This window comes from Rhynchophorus ferrugineus, unplaced genomic scaffold, assembly GCF_030347505.1.
Source record: "Rhynchophorus ferrugineus isolate W39M unplaced genomic scaffold, kcgeb_rfMv2 rfM3, whole genome shotgun sequence".
Taxonomy (NCBI): Eukaryota; Metazoa; Arthropoda; class Insecta; order Coleoptera; family Curculionidae; genus Rhynchophorus; species Rhynchophorus ferrugineus.
In genome coordinates, this window is record NW_027472582.1 from 59,877,845 (window position 1) to 59,895,407 (window position 17,563).

Here is a 17,563-nt window from a genome sequence, read left to right on the forward strand (position 1 = left end):
TGTTTTTACTTCAGAAAAATGTGTACATGTTTACCACATGTTTTGTTAATGGGGTTAAGACATAGTCGAATGCGACTCTTTCAGTAACGTTTCGAGGCATTTTAGACGCAAGGGATTTTTGTATATGTGTAATGATGAAATACTGGGAACAGCACGAACTCTAGGGCTAATTAGATATAGATATCAGTGTGAAGAGACGAAATTAAAAAGGGGAAGTAAAAAACTAGTAAATTAAGGTACGAATTCTTGAATACACCAGCTTATTCATCAGATTTCGATCCCCCGAACTTTTAACCATGTGCATACTTCAAATAATTAAGCATCATGGTGCACTTGTAAAATTTCTTATAATAATAATGTTATAGCACATTGTTTCATCAATTGCTCCCTAAAAAAGCACAAAAAAATTATGCACAGTTGCTAATCGTGGTAATTTTATCTAAATAAAAGAACCTCGTTTGTTGTTGAATAAAATGTTGGTCAAAGTTTAAATCGCATAGTAGCAAAAATATTTATGTTATGGTAGCTTAGTTTTTACCATAACGCTATTATAATTTTTATTTTACGATGAATTGAAAACCCAAACCAAATAGTCACTCTTTGTACCACAACTTTCTATGCATACCCTCTCTAATCTATTAAACTACTTTATTATTAAGCACCGTTGTGTTAGATATGTTACGTCAGTATATTTCTACTAAAGATAAGCTAAACAAATATTCGATGTAGAATTTGTAGTCTGTGTGCTAATATCAAAACCATGAAGTCATATGCATGCATGATTATCGCTGTGATAAGAAAACTAATAGTATGGTAGTTGTATGTATACCTTATAGAATATACATATATCTATGTATTTGCGAAACGTAATGTGCAACGAAAAATTAGTTATTTTTCATATAGTGTAATACAATCCAAATGATCAGCAAAAATGGTATGTATTACAGAGTTCAAAAAATAAGACGAAACTTTTTGAAACAGTAAATCCAGTGCGATATCTCTACTCGTCTTAATAAATATTATTTTAATTATAAAACTTTGTTCCGATATTCCGGAATATAAAATGCGTCTATTGTATGACGCAGTGACGACTTGTTTAACATTAAAAAACGTATAACATAACATAAAAAATTATGTTTCGTTAAAATAGCACTAGAGTAAATTTATTTCTATTGATAGTCTAACAGCCTGATCGGCAACTTATTTCTAATCGTTTCACATATATTCGCATCGGACTCAATTCAACCTTAACTATTGCCTAGATCGTTGTTTACTTCAATGTCTTCTATCTCTCAAACGTTCGATCTTTAAGTTTTACGGTTTTTTATTCAATTGCAGGACGCTGAAATGTTAATTGCATCATTAAACATTTATAGTAGAATGCATTGTAACATTTCATTAGTATATATCTCTTGTATATATCGGATTAAACAAACGGCTTTTATGTGGCTTTCTAATACGTTTAATACCTTTCAAAACAAATAAAACAAGAAATTATTTTATGCTCATAACTCAGTTGTAATTAAATGTTAATACATATTATATAACTCATACTACATACACATTATATTTGTTTGGCCTTATGTTTGATTTTATCTTATGCTGATGACAACAGAGTTCACATTGCAGTCATGTGACTGTAGAATTAATAAAGAAAAAAATAAATAATTGAAAACTGACTGCCGTCTTCGATTACAAATCCTGACGGAGTACAGTTAGAGCAAATAGTTCTAATAGCTAGAATAAAAGATATAAAAGAACGAAATGCCAAATATGATTCAAATATTAAACAGAAGTAGCCAAGCTACAGAAGCTTTAGTTTATCTCAGAAGGTACATGTCGAGGAGAGGAGTTCCAGACTTCTCGAACGCTTATATTTTATCCTACTGTATAATTCGGTAAATATTATGTCAAAATCTGCTTTCATCATGGAACGTCTGCAAAAAAGATATGAACCAAATATTGTCCGAATCACGCGACACCAACAGCTGGTTATTGTTTTCGAGTTAGACATTATTGCAGCAAAAATTGCAAAATAACATCAGATTTGCCATTTACATAATCATTTTGATAAGTTGTATAAAACAAATGTCATTAGCAGTAATTTCACCACTTTTGGTAAGTGGAACCAGATTGTACAAGAATGTGCCAATAAGAAAATAATAAATATAATTAATATGTTTAGTGAAGCTAATCAAGAAAAATAATCAAGTTTTTTAATCAAGTATTCATTACATATAAAATGAACTTTTAAATATTTCATGTAGTCCCTAAACTCTTAATATTGCTAATTATAAAACACTTTTAAAAACAACGTATTTAAAAATTCAGCTGATTTTTTTGCTTGTACATTTCAGGAACTTTGGGCTTTGTTAACAGTGACCTACAGAATTTTTTTGGTATCAAATTTTATTCCATTGTTATGATAAGCAGAAAACGCCAATATTCTTTATAGTCCTTTATAACAAATACGTACCTTTCATTAGTTGTACGTAATCACCAACATTTAAATGAAGAGCATGAATAGTATATAAACACATATATATATATATATATATATATATATATATATATATATATATATATATATATGTATGTAAACGTATATAAACGTTTTTCCTTATTTTTATTCTTTTTTTAACCATTGCTTTTTATTAATCGCCTTCGTAGCTTTTGTTCTGGTTTGTGTTTTGCTGAAAAGGTCGGAGTTTCACGTCAAGAGTATAATGTAGTGTAAAGCAATTAATTAAATACCCACTCCAGTTATGGGAATACTTACAAAGTTAATGGAGGACACTGGACTCCAAGTACTTAAATAAGTTAACAAAAAAATGAGTAGAATTTGTATACAATTAAAAATAACGGTGACAATTTTTGACGAGACCAAAATGACAGTTAAAAATGTTAGTCTAAGGATTACTTGAGATTTAAAAGTAATAATATTTAAATCAAGTAATATTATCGTCTTATGTGTAATTAAATTAAAAAATTTACAACAGATGATGTTAAAGTGTATTAAATCGTATCGGACAGTGCGTTGAAGTTGTTTGAATTTATACCTTCTGTGAAACTTATGGCAACAATTCTCCATCGAGTTTAACATGTGAATAGAGGTTTTGACGTTCTAAAAGTGGTGGTATTGACGCCGAAGACAAATAACACCCTCAAGTGTTAATAAAATTTTAAAATAAAAAAAGACAAAGATTAGAACGTATCAGTCGGTAATGATCCATGTAAACCGCAAGAAGAATATGCAAAATTATTGAGAGTCACTCAACAAACAATTTTCAATTGCTTAAAGAACATGATAATTATCTAAAAGCCGAAAAGATATTTTATCCCGTAGGAATTGAAGCCAAGGGGAGCTGAAATGTGTTTATGTGTGGAAAGTTGCTTCAACGGCATTTTAAATTAAAAATAGCCGGTTTGGTGATGCAGTTGTAAAGGCGACTGAACGGTCCTCCTACTGTTGCGATAGCCGCGGGTTCGAATCCTGTTGGGGCATGGTCGTATTTATGTTTGTGATTGTCCTACGCAAGAGCGTAAAATCCGCCAGGGAAAATGAAAGTAGTAGCTGTAAGAAAGTAGTACTGTAAGTAGTTGACAGTGAAACAGTCGATAGTTTCCATTAGCATTGGATCCATCTATTTGCTTACTAATAATTGTATGCTTATGCCATATTTTTAAAATATATTAATTAATGTCAACGCATTTGAATGTCGCAGTATATTTAGTCAAGTAGTACAATATTTAAAGGTCTATTTTTCACTAAGGAAAACTTCAAATATCTTAGATAATATTTTATTAATATTCTTTAAAGTAATAAATACTTCGTCGATACAGATTTTTATTATAATTGTAATAAAAGAGCTACGATTAATACAAAAATAAAGCTTCTGTGTAAAAGCATAAGTTTTCCGTAATATGATAATATAATTTTTACAAACATTTCACAAAAAACTTTCGTAGTTTCGTAGTAGTTGGTGAAACAAATAAAATCGACAGTTGAAAAAATGAAATCAAGGAATTTAAAATACAGAGGAACATGTAGATTTCAAATTATAGTCGTTGTATTATTTCCAAGTTTTTCATAAGTTGTTTTTTTTGTAACTCAAGTAAGCTTCGTTTCAAACGTTGCTGCTTTATTTTAGTTTCCATGTAATCAATCTCCTTGTTAATACGTTGTATTATATTGTTAGACCTTTCCTTCATAATCGCTATTTCCATTTGATGTTTTTCTCGCATTATTTTGATAGATTCTTCCTGGTTATCTGTTTGTTGCGGATTTGCTTGGCTAGTATTGGGATCGGGATTTCCTGAACTTGTCTGTTCATTGATAAGTTGTAGGTTGGTTAGCGGTATGACTAACTCGCGACTTATTTCCAGTTCCTTTCTGATAGTTGGAGTCGGTGGCGGAATTATTTCCACTCTTACCAATTTTAACAACTTCGACGTTTCTGCAAGATGATAAAATACCATTAATAATACTTTATTCTAATAGATATAAGATATTTGAATCAACCTTATCAATACATTGTAGCTGAGCCCATTTGCAAATACAAAAAATTGTAAATGATTATGCAAGAAGAAGAGAGTTGAGAAAAACTTGAGTTTAGTTTGATAATTTATAAAGTGAATTTCAGCTTATTAAGATACGTTTGTTGACTTACCAAAATCATCTTCGTCGTCAAAATCACTAGGGTACGATATCATATCACTAAGGGGTTCAATCGTTACCGAGGCTAACACATTGTTCTTGAAATTTGTTGTCTTCTTCGTCGATCCCAGGCTCTCTCCTGAGAGGATGCGCTTTTTTGTTTTAATTTTATCATATTTCTTCTTCAGCATGGCGATACTTCTTGGCATGCTACTAAATGAATTAAATTCATCTCTAATATGTATCCAGCATTCTGCCCTTTTCCTCTTCATTTCATGATTCCGTCCCTTTGTATTTAAAATGTCCTTATGCTTTTCTACAAGAGTTTCTAAGAATCCGACCTCCTCTGGCTTAAATGATTGTAACCGAAACATCATCAGAAACTGCAATCACAATTGATTTTATCAAGAACCTGAACCTATATATACAATTAATGTTTAAACTTTCAACAAAAACTTTTAAACAAATCTTATACTGTACTAAAAATATATGTTAGATAATACATACTAGTTCACTTGTTCTATTCAACTAGGTGCACTTATAACTAGCTTAAATTTTATATAGTTTAAAAAATTCTTAAATCAACTAGATCACACTCCTACTTTCAAGCTTACTGTTAGAGCTGTAGATTGAGCAACTGACAGAAAAACGATATCGACAGTAGATATAAAGGCATCTGAGGTAATAAATTAATTAAATAACTTTATTTGTTTATTGTACCCCATGTTTAACAAGAAGATTAAAAGTTTTTATTTTCAATATTTTTGTCCTAAATTTTGTTTCATTGTATCTATAATCGTCTTTAAATAAATTACAGAAATTAATGAACATCAAGTGGACATAAATTATATTTACTTAGGGTTTCTAAAAAACTCTTCTTTGTAATTTTTTATTAGGGGATATAATAAAGAAATAAACCTTTATTGCACCTCTTAATAAAAAATAAGTTTTTTTTTAATCAAAGAAACTCTTATTATGACAAGAAACAATATACTTGAATTAACAGTGACAGTAGATAAATTCGAGCGGCATACAACGTCAATAAGGCTGGAAAATTGCCTTTATGTTAAATTTGAACATTTGTAAATTAAATTATCATTCGTCCAGCAATACTGACCATCCATCTGTACCCTTTTTACTATATCTCTGTTTCTCCAGTTATGTTTGTAGAAATAATAGATCTTAAAACTATATGCCAGTTTAACTAGGAGATTTTTCATTTATATTTTTCTATTTGTATAGGATATATTATTAAAAATATTATTATATCAATTAAAAAATATATTTATAAAATATTAACATATATTTAATATTAATATATATTAATATAATATTAATATATATTAATATAATATTAATATATATTAATATAATATTAATATATATTAATATAATATTAATATATATTAATATAATATTAATATATATTAATATAATATTAATATATATTAATATAATATTAATATATATTAATATAATATTAATATATATTAATATGATACTAATATGTAATAATTAAAAAAATATTCAATTTAGATTACACATCACTTAAGAAGGTTTTAGTAGAGATTTAGAATATGCGCGAAGAAGGTTCAAATATGAATGAGTACAAAGTACGAACTTTTGTACTTACTGCATACTTCTGAATATTTGTACCTCACTGCAATCACAGTTTTAACTTTGTTAGTATAAACTAAGTGTTTATATGTATGTTAATCTTCCATTATCAAGATTCTGCAAAAAAGTAAAATAATATTTTTCAGGCTTATATTGAAAAAGATATCGCCGAAAAGATATAAGGTATCATATGCAATATGGTTTGGCAACATGTTCGAAGATGATAATGAATTAGCATCTTGCTTGGAAAAAATATGACATTATAGTATTAAAAATTTGAAGACCCCGTAAAGTAAACAATTATCCTACGAAAGAGAACTGTGTTAGTTCCAGACATTACTCCTTCATCTGTTATTAAATATTTTTGCTATTTTTCTCTCAATTTATTGTTTCTAAGTGTTTGTAGAATATTTATATTTGTTGCGTGTTTTCAGACTAATTTTTGTAAACAAAGATCGAAATGAAAAAGAAATAGGAACAGAAATTTTACATTAATTGCAACTTCTGTAAATTTTCGAGAGTTAATTCATAATAGTTTGTTGTAGAATATTGATATCGTTGTATGTCTTCTGAGTAATTTTTGTAGACAAAGATCGAAACGAAAAAGAAATAGGAACAGAATTTTTTCATTAATTACAACTTCTGTAAATTTTCGAGAGTTAATTCATAATAGTTTGTTGTAGAATATTGATATCGTTGTATGTCTTCTGAGTAATTTTTGTAGACAAAGATCGAAACGAAAAAAAAATAGGAACAGAATTTTTTCATTAATTACAATTTCTGTAAATTTTCAAGAGTTAATTCATAATAGTTTGTTGTAGAATATTGATATTGTTGTATGTCTTCTGAGTAATTTTTGTAGACAAAGATCGAAACGAAAAAGAAATAGGAACAGAACTTTTTCATTAATTACAACTTCTGTAAATTTTCAAGAGTTAATTCATAATAGTTTGTTGTAGAATATTGATATTTGTTGTATGTCTTCTGAGTAATTTTTGTAGACAAAGATCGAAACGAAAAAGAAATAGGAACAGAACTTTTACATTACTTACAACTTCTGTAAATTTTCAAGAGTTAATTCATAATAGTTTGTTGTAGAATATTGATATTTGTTGTATATCTTCTGAGTAATTTTTGTAGACAAAGATCGAAATGAAAAAGAAATAGGAACAGAAATTTTACATTAATTGCAACTTCTGTAAATTTTCAAGAGTTAATTCGTAATGGTTAATGACAATTAGCAACATAAATCATGTACAAAGTCAAAGGACTAACGGGGACAGTCAGAATTTCGCACGATGGAAGAGAAGATCCTTGATGAGTCACTATCCAGCTGTATTAATTTTTTACAGTATTGCCATGAACATTTTTAGGAGTATAAAAACTAGAGAAGAAAAAACAGGTAAAAAACCCATATTACAACATACTTAAAAGGAAATATATTTTAAAGGGTAATATAATTTTCATTGAAGCAACAACGACAAAAACTAGACATTATTTTTAAAGCTTTAATTAAAGTATTATTATGGGGTATTACACAGCAGTTACCAGATTATGCTAATTTTGCTTAGTAATCTAAATAGAATATTTAAACACTTTCCTGAGGAACGTAAGTTCATAATGCATACTCAATTTCATTGATATTGTTTGTTTTACATATTCTATTGTGTTTAATTTGTTCACTTCATTATTGACATCAATTAAATAAACAGTAGAGACGGCAATCTGATATTTTAATATATTATGGAGTCTTATTGTATTTTTAATATTCACTTTCTTATTAAGAGAATATCCTTTATAACTTTAACATGTTCAAACATGTTTCAATCTGTTTCAACATTGACTACCTTTAAGGAAAACCCAGTTATACAAACATAACCTCTTCTGATTGAAGTCAACCTAACAATTTACTAAAATCTTTAATTCAAGAAAGGAGACAATATTGGATTTCTGCACATTGAATTACATATTGTGCCTATATCTCCAACTTTGACTGAGCGTAAATTATTCTTGCCTTGTTTTGTTAGGAATATGCAATTATAGACCAGCGTACACACAATATGTTTAAGAAAAATTGTGAATATTTAGAAATATTTCAAATATGCATGAATAATTAGTAATTTATTTGATTTCTTCCCTGACAAATATAAATGAGTTATTGTCTATAAAAATTTGATAAAATTAAGAATTATACCTATAGTTATTCCTGTCCTGTAAATGAAAAATAAATAAATTTCTTATATAATACTTAATAACATCTTCAATCTAACATCGAAACATAATTCATAATTGTTTTATTTGAGTATATTTTATGTTCAACTTTCTTATACTTTCACAATATTTGTGTGTATAATACGTCTGTCTGTATGTCTGTAATTGAACCTTTAGGATTAAAGGGTTGGACCGACTTTAATACTATTGTGTGTATGTGTTTAGGTCATTTTGAGAATGGTTTATGGTCACAAATAAACTCGGTAGGTGATACAATATAATTAAACGTAAACAAAAAGAGCTTTCGCAAGAGCAGTAAATATAAGTATATACCCATCCAATATAATATATAAGGTTCTTGATTCATGGTGTTTTCCAAACATCTTTTAAAAAGGCAATAATATGTTCATGTCGTATAACTGTAATAGTTAAATATAGATAATTATAATATCAAGAAATTAAGCTTTATTATAACTCTTAATAAAAAATAAGACAGTTTTTTTTTACAACTAAATGAAACAATTATAATAAAAAGAAAAAATATAATTCTTCAATTTGTTTGCATTTTACGTCTAACTGCAGGTAGTGTAGCATACAGTGTTGCCACAGCTTGAAAAGCATACTAAAGTTAAACTTTTTTTTGTTTTTTCTTGAAATTTTACTTTGGGATAGAAAGATGTTTAGTATCGAATGGTAAATACTTTAAATAATTAAATTTATATTTTTCCTTGAAAATTATGTTTTTTTTTTCGAAAAGAAACTAGTAACGACTTTCGGGTACGCCTGCTAATAATTACATATAAAATTAAATTTCAAATGTTTGATATAATCACTAAGCTGGTAATACTGTCAGTTATAAGACATAATTTAAAAATTCTACTGATGTTTTTGTCATTAATTTGTGCATTTCAGGAATTTTATATTTTATTCGGCTTCATAAACTAAGAATGGCGATCTAGAGAATATTTTTGGTACTGAATTTTATAACACTGTTATGACCAGCGAAAAATTTTGCCGTCAATATTCTTGTCCTGCAAAATATTCTCCTCATGCCTAACAAACATGTACCTCTCCTTAGTTGTATGTTATCATTAATTATGCATGAGTACGAGTATGCTTATATTCCGACTCATTTCATCACTCTTGTAAATACTCGTTTTTCTTAATATAGATATTTTTCGTGATTCTTAATCTATTTCTAATAATTGCATTTTATTAACTATCCTCAGAGCTTTTTATCCTTCATGTTGTGCTTTAACATTTCAAAATTTCAATCATTCACTGTTGTTTAATACGTCACAGAATCGCAGCCTTTTTACGCTTCATATATATGGTAGCTCTAGATTCCACATTTAGGATTTTCTCTTTAGAAACGAGATTTCAGTTCGCTGTCTGTTTTACGAAATGTCAAACCAAAAGGATTTTTTTGAAATTCGAATTTATCTGCATTATCAGTCATTTTAAATATCTCCGCTCGTAATTTGGAAATACAATAATTTTGGTTTTAGTTTACAGTTCAGGGTGTTTTTTAATTCGCATGTAATATTTACAATATAAGCACACAAAATGACAAAAAGGAAACAGATTTCTCTTAAACGGTGAATTACTATCTATAATTTAGGCCAAGCATAAGATTCTGTTACCAAATTGTAGAAAGCTTTGGAGTTTCGCATACAGATGTGAATTTTATTCTTGTGAAATGAAAAAGAAATAGGAACAGAAATTTTACATTAATTGCAACTTCTGTAAATTTTCAAGAGTTAATTCATAATAGTTTGTTGTAGAATATTGATATTTGTTGTATATCTTCTGAGTAATTTTTGTAAACAAAGATCGAAATGAAAAAGAAATAGGAACAGAAATTTGAAATTTTGCAGGGAAACAAATATAAAGGCCTTTGTAATGTTATCGAAACGAATTGAAATTTCTGAAAAGCCTGTTTCAAGCACAGCTGAAAAAGACTAGTATCCACTCCATTTGTGTGTATTCTCGTAAAGATAATGAAGATCACAATGAAAAATGCCTTAAATTTTTTAATTTCTACTATTTACTTGGGAGTATTAGTCTAAAAATTACTTGAGATTTAACTGTAATGCATTGCAATGTATATATTTTATCGCCTCCCTTTTTGAATTATCTAATTGTTTCCAAACATTTTAATGCTAGTGAAAATGAATATATAAAACGAGTAAGATTACTATCGTGTCCTTACTAAAATGTTCGCGGCACCCGCTTCGCACCGAGCTTTCTCATACCCAAATATTCGTGAATGATATGATATACACGTTCAGTTGATATCTTTAGTGTCTGCTATTTCATCCAATTTCAATTTGCGGCCAAAATCATTTTGTGGATATTCTTAATGTTTTCGTCAGTATCAACCACTTTTGGGCGTCCACTGGGGTAGTGTCCGGAAATTCGACATCAAGTCAAGTTTTTGCTTTAATTGTATTTTTCCCTTAAAAAACAATCACACAAAAACGTTCACAATTACAAAAGTTGCTTCACTCAAAATGCTATAATTCACAAACTAACGATCCGACAGATGTCAAATTTATACACGCATCTATTGAGTGTTAGGGTTTTAGTTTCAGCATAGCACAAACCAAAAATAAAAGCGTATATATTAAATATACATTTATGTAAGGATACATTCGGCACTTTATATTCAAGTTCATATAGAACTAATCGAAACAGAAATAGTGACTGAAACTGTCGATAGTAAATAGTAGTCGAATCAATTGGATCGAAAACAGCCACTGAAAGTAGTTGACAGTAAAATAGTCGATATGTCGAGTCCCTATGCCACATTTTGTAAAATCAATTAATTAATGTGAACGAATTCTAACGTTACAATGCATCTAGTCGAGGAATACAATTTTTATAAGTAAAGGCTTATTTTTCACTACAGAAAACTTCAAACTATTTAGATAATATTGTATTATCCTGATATTGTCATATCCTTTTATGTAATAAATATTTCGTTGTTACAGCATATTGTTAAAATTGTAATAAAAGAATTGAATTGAATAATTGATACATAGTTAGAGCAGTTGCATAACGGCATAAATTTTCGGTAATCCAATAGTATATTTAAAGGAACGAAAATTGTACAAAAATATTGAACAAAAAAAATTTCGAACAAGTTGTAGTTTGTAAAACATATAAAACCTATAATAAATTAATTTCATATATTAACTAACACGAAAAAAAAGATTAACCGATAGTCGAAAAAATGAAAACAATGAATTTAATAAACAGAGGAACTTGTAAATTTCAAATTATAGTCATTGTATTACAGCGTCATTCCAAGTTCTTCAAAAGCCGTTCTTTTTGTAAGTCAAGAAAGTTTCGTTTTAGACATTGTTCACTTATTTTAGTTTTCAAGCAATCAATCTCTCTATATCTATTATATTGCCTGACTTTTTCTTAGTCAGCGCTAATTCCATTTGTTGTTTTTCTCTCATTAATTTGATCACTTCTTCTTCCTTGTTATCTATTTGTTGTGGATTCTCTTGGCTGCTATTTGGTTCAGAGTTTTCTGAACTTGGACGTTCATTGTTGGTCAGCGGTATGTCTAACTCGCGTCTTATTTCCAATTCCTTCCTGATTGTTACCAATTTTAACAACTTCGATGTTTCTGCAAGTTAATTAAATACCATTAATAATACTGTATTCTTATAGATATAAGATATTTGAATCAATCTTATCAATATATTGTAGCTGAGCGGTTAACAATAGTTAGTAATACATCACAAAATTTACTGCAGATTTTTCGGTTTCAGAAAGCAAGTTAATGAAAACTTGAGTTCAACTTGGTAATTTGTAAAATGATTTTCAACTTATTAAGATACGTTCGTTGACTTACCAAAATCATCTTCTTCGTCAAAATCACTTGGGCGCGATATCGTATCATTATGAGGTCCAGTCACAACCGAGGCTAACATATTCTTCTTGAAATTCCTTGTTTTTTGCTTCGATCTCAGACTCTCTTCCGAGAGAAGGGGTTCGTTATTCTTAATTTTACGACATTTCTTTTTTAGCATCGAGATACTTCTAGGCAAGTCACTGAATGAGTTAAATTCCTTTTCAATATTTATCCAGCATTCATTCTCTCTCTTCCTCATTTCAAAGTCCCCTATCGTTGTGTTTAATATGTCTTTATTCTTTTCCAATAGAGCTTCTACGAATATGACTTCCTCTGGCGTAAATGGGCGTAACCGGGACATGCTCAAAACCCTAAAAACACAATTACATTTTACAAAAACCTGAACCTGAATATACTTCTTCTAGGGACACACAACAGGAAACTTCTAACAAACAATCTTGTTAATTATGAATATATTAATATTAGGTATTAATCAGTTCTAATCGTATCGTTAATTGTATGCATTGTATTTTTAATATGCACTTTCTTATAAAGTTGAATTCATAACAGTGAATTCTAGGTTATTAACTTTTTATTTAGAGTATTGGTTAATTTTTATTTCTGTTAAGGGCATTTTCTAATTAAACAAAGAATAGACTTTATAACTTAAAAAGGTTCAAGCATATTTCAATCTATTTCTAAATGAACTCGCCTTTATGGAAAACCCCATTTATTCAAACTTGTTCCCTTTTAATTGATACCAGCCTAATTTATTTTAAAACAACATTCATGGAGACGATTTATTAAAATCCCTAATTGATCAAGAAAGAAAATAATATTGGATTTCTGCACAATGAGAATCACAAATTACAAATTGTGTCTATTTCTCGAACTTTGACTGAACGATAATTGTTTCCTAGCTTCATTTGTCAGGATTATGCAGTTTTAGACCAGTGTATACAGAGTAATATGGAGAAAAATTATGAATATCAAGAAATCCTTCAAATATGCAATGCAATTAATAACGGCTTACCTGACTTCTTCCCTGACAAATATGAATGAGTTATTCAATATGGGATGATGATAAAATTATGAATTATTATAATAAGTTATTCGTGTCCTGCAAATAATATATAAATAAAAATTTTATTTAAAAAACGATTTTCAATCTTAAATATTATTCATGTAGTTATATATTAATAGTGACTTTATCATAAAACTATTAATGGGATTAAAAATTAGAAAATCTACATCAAGTAATATAAGCAGCCAACTTTTGCTTAATAACCTAGAGTATTTAATCATTTTTGTGATGTACCCAATATGATGATATTGTATCATTGATATATATTTTTGATATGTTTCGCATATTCTGCAACAATATAATTTATTTGTTCACTTCAATTTTGATATCAATTAAATGTATTAAAGACATGGAAATCTGATGATTTAATATATCAAAAAGTCTTATTCTAGTGTAACAGGCAAATTGAAAAGTCCCCTACCTGACACATAGATGGCGCTACTAGAATTAAATCCATATGTTTTTTAGTTAGCCGTAACCCTTAAAAGATGCGTATGTAAATGTGGCCGCTGTCCGATCATTACTTTATGAATTATAGCATTTTGAGCGAAGCAACTTTCGTTATTGTGAAAAAATGGATAAAAAAGAAGTTCGCGTGTTGATAAAAATTGCCTTTTGAAGGGAAAAGATACAGTTGAGGCAAAAACTTAACTTGATGCCCAGTTTCCGGACACTGCCCCAGAAAAATCAACCATCAATGATTGGTATGCTAAGTTTGGACGTGGTGAAATCAGTACCGAAGACGATGAACGCAGTGAACGCCCAAAAGAGGTTGTTACCGACGAAAACATTAATAAAATCGTCAAAATGATTTTGAACGACCGTAAATTAAAACTGAAATACCAGACACTCTAAAGTTATCCACTAAACGTGTACATCATATATTCACAAATATTTGGGTATGAGAAAGATCTGTGCAAAGTCCGAATTTCTTCCTCATCTGCCGTATTCTCCGGATCGGGCTCCCAACGACTATTTCCTGTTCTCAGATCTCAAAAGAATGCCCGCTAGGGAGAAATTTTCGTCGAATGAAGGGGTGATCGCCGAAACTGCGGCCAATTTTGATGCAAAGGGCAAATAGTACTACAAAAATCGCATCGAAAAGTTGCCGCGGGAGGGTTGCTATAATCAGTGTATCACCCTTGCAGAGAATTACGTTGAATTAAAAAAACTAATTTTGCCAAAAAATGTGTTTTACTTTTGAAGCTGTCATTGGGATAATGATACATTTCGGTATAACAATTTCTTTGTGGAACAGCGAAGAAAATCCTCACAATGCTTGATGAAACAAACTATTATTACTCACCCTCTAATAAAATGGGCGCTTAATAATGATTACGCTTATTAATTTTGTAATCAATCCAGTCCAATTTTAAGCTAATTAAAACAACAACAAAATTAGTTGATATTTTATTTCTTATCCTTTAATGGGATTAGGTTTTTTTTGCAATATTACGTTACAATTTGTTATAACAGAACAGAAGAGCTTGTAAAATTAAATTAAAAGTCATTGTATTATATTATTACTTCTAGTACTCTATGATTCGTTCTCTCCGCCATTCAGGAATGTCTTGTTTCATACGATGCTCCTCCATTTTATTTTTTAGGAAAACTGCCTCCTTATATATGCGATTTAGTTTAGCATCCGTCTCTTTTTTCATTAACTCTATCTCTATGTGATGTTTATTTATCATTAATTTAATTTTCTCCTCATCTCCTTCGGTAATTGGTTCGGTGCTTATTGAAGGTGGCTGTTTATCAGTAGGTATTATACTGGCATCTGAAATGTATATATTTATAAATATAAATATATATGTATAATAAAATAATATAACACTTGCTTAGTTTACCTATAATTGGTTTAATATCCCTAATAGATTCCTCCTTGATCACTGGAGAGGATTGATGAATTATTTCCTCTTTAACCAATTCCAACGGACTTAACATAGCTGCCAATTAATTGAATATCATTAATAATAATGTACGATAAAAGATATAAGAGACACATTGTCAAATGTTGATACTAACTTTATCGTAATTTCGAAATATAAAATGCAACCATCATATAAATAAATGTAAAAAAACCAAATATGGTTTTAAAATACAGGCATATTTGTTTGGAATTTTTAATTAAATCGCAAATGGCTTGAAAACAATTTAAGATTTTTATCAATTGAGTAATATTTGAACAAATAAAGTTACTTTCAAGGTATCTATCTATTCAATGTATTTCAAGGTAAACGTCGACTTACTGGAATCGTCCTCGCTGTCATCTGAAAAATTACTTGACGAGGATTGGACACTAGTAGGTGTTTCACTCCTAACTGGGGCCTTCGTATTATTATAACCAAAATTGTTACTTTCATTGCCTAGGCCTTTGGAGGTAGTCCTTTTGTGTTTAGTTATCAGGCCCCTTTTTCTCCTGAGGTTCCCGTATTTCTCCTTGAGCATCCTGATACTTCTAGGCACGACCGTAAATGCATTACATTTCTTTTCAATCTCAAGCCAGTACTCTTTATTCTTCGCAAACATTTCGAAATCTCCTCTCGTTGTATTTATTATAGAGTTATTCTTTTCTATTAAATCGTCTAGGAGTTTAACTTCCTTTGATGTAAATGCTGGTAACCGGTACATATTTATAGAATCTGAAATCACAATTTCTTTTTTCGTAGAAAAGTAATAATAAATGTAAATATTCAAAACGAGTTGAATATAATGTGTACATAAATTGATATATTATCTATCTGGATTTGTATGTATTTTAATGGCTGCAACCTCCACCAAATGCCACTTTAATTCTTTTTCGTTTGCTGTTATATTTGCTATATAATAACGCAATTATACTATATACACTTGTTATAGTCAACCAAGAACTCGTATGAACTAACCTAAATTTGGATAATTCAAAATAAACTCTGCGATGAAGTGCAATATTCTTGTGCTGTCAAGTTTAGCCCGTAGAATCTCTAACTGAAGCGTCAAGACCGTTGTGGTGTTAGATATACTTCGATCTGCAGTAATAAAATAATATAGAACTTTTATTCCCCTATAAACGCTAATTAGATAAACGATTGACAAATCATACTCCAAAAATTGTATCGAAAAGTAGGAGGGTCACTATAACCATTATATCACCCTTGAAGGAAATTATGTTGAATAAAAAAATAATTTTGCTAAAAAAATGTATTTTACTTTGGTAGGCGGGGGACTTTTCAATTGATCTGTTAGATAGCGATTGTCCATTTTAGTCTTAATCTACAATCTACGAATACTGCATAATGTTTGCTTTACATTTTTGGATTGTAAATGATAATGAAAAAAATATAAATATAGGGGTATAATAATGAAATTAAATTTTATTGTATTCCTTAACAAAAATAAGATTAAGGAATAAAATATACAATTATTATGAAAAGAAACAAATATAATTGTTTTATTTGATTGTATCACCTGAAAATAAAAATAGTTTAAACAACATAACCCTCTCTGAGAAATTTAACACATGATAAAGAAACTAATAATTCACTCTGGAAAGCCACAAAATATATAAAGCGCTCAGGTCTACACAGTCCACATATAAAAGACGTATGTGGGAATTGGGCACGTGCCAATCACTAAAAAGCAGAAGCATTTGCTGAATATCTAGAAAAGATTTCAAAATCAAACGAAACTAATATAGAATATAATTTGCCGGACTTAGAACCTGAAAATTCGAAGATTGAATTAGTCACGCCGAAAGAGCTATTCAAAGTTACTAAAACCAACATTAACCGCAGGAAATTAACAGGCTACGATTTAATAACAGGATAATTACTACAAAAACTACCAAGAAAGGGAATTATAAAACTCACCAACTTGATCAATACAGCATTTAAATAAAACATGTCCCAGGCATTTGGAAGATGGCGGAGATTATAATGATTCCCAAACCTGGGAAGTCACCAAACGAAATAAAAGCCTATAGGCCTATATGATGGTCTCTCCTAGTTATATACCTATATTTAAGTTATCATAAAGACAAATTGTAGGGTAGACGGAAACGACTAATAACAATGTAATAATTAAATAATAATAAAAAAACTGATTGAATTTTATGCCCAACTGCAGGGGCAATGAACGAGGTAGG

The 17,563-nt window shown here is 29.2% G+C and overlaps 2 protein-coding genes and 1 long non-coding RNA gene across 10 annotated transcripts in view; 1 reads left to right on the forward strand and 2 right to left on the reverse strand.

Annotated features, from left to right (window-relative positions):
* The window catches only part of LOC143193038 (breast cancer anti-estrogen resistance protein 3 homolog), a 262,731-nt gene that overhangs the window by 81,868 nt on the left and 163,300 nt on the right, over positions 1–17,563 (forward strand). Inside the window, exon 1 of one of the 5 annotated variants that reach the window (XM_076398963.1) lies at positions 880–934. The exons of the other annotated variants lie outside the window; for them this stretch is intronic. Within the exon in view, the coding sequence (XP_076255078.1) occupies positions 919–934 (16 nt within the window). The 5' untranslated portion in view covers positions 880–918. Of the gene's footprint in view, positions 1–879; positions 935–17,563 lie in introns of those variants that run through there. 5 annotated transcript variants of the gene reach the window in all.
* Positions 3,876–17,563, reverse strand: part of LOC143193042 (uncharacterized) — a 51,565-nt gene continuing 37,877 nt past the window's right edge. The window contains exons 2-6 of one of the 4 annotated variants that reach the window (XR_013004934.1): positions 15,690–16,082; positions 15,288–15,386; positions 14,965–15,217; positions 12,354–12,724; positions 11,411–12,125 (exon numbers count right to left, since the gene is read on the reverse strand). Coding sequence is in view for 3 of the 4 variants with exons in the window: in XM_076398974.1 (XP_076255089.1) it covers positions 4,060–4,457; positions 4,671–5,034 (762 nt within the window). In the remaining variant the exon portion in view is untranslated. Of the gene's footprint in view, positions 4,458–4,670; positions 5,041–11,410; positions 12,126–12,353; positions 12,725–14,834; positions 15,218–15,287; positions 15,387–15,689; positions 16,083–17,563 lie in introns of those variants that run through there. The other 3 variants (XM_076398972.1, XM_076398974.1, XM_076398975.1) reach the window with 3 other exon arrangements.
* On the reverse strand, positions 6,573–10,321 carry LOC143193044 (uncharacterized). Its single transcript, XR_013004935.1, has 3 exons — positions 10,227–10,321; positions 7,050–7,470; positions 6,573–6,778 (listed from the first exon to the last, which is right to left on the reverse strand). It is a non-coding gene; the product is annotated as an uncharacterized LOC143193044 (long non-coding RNA).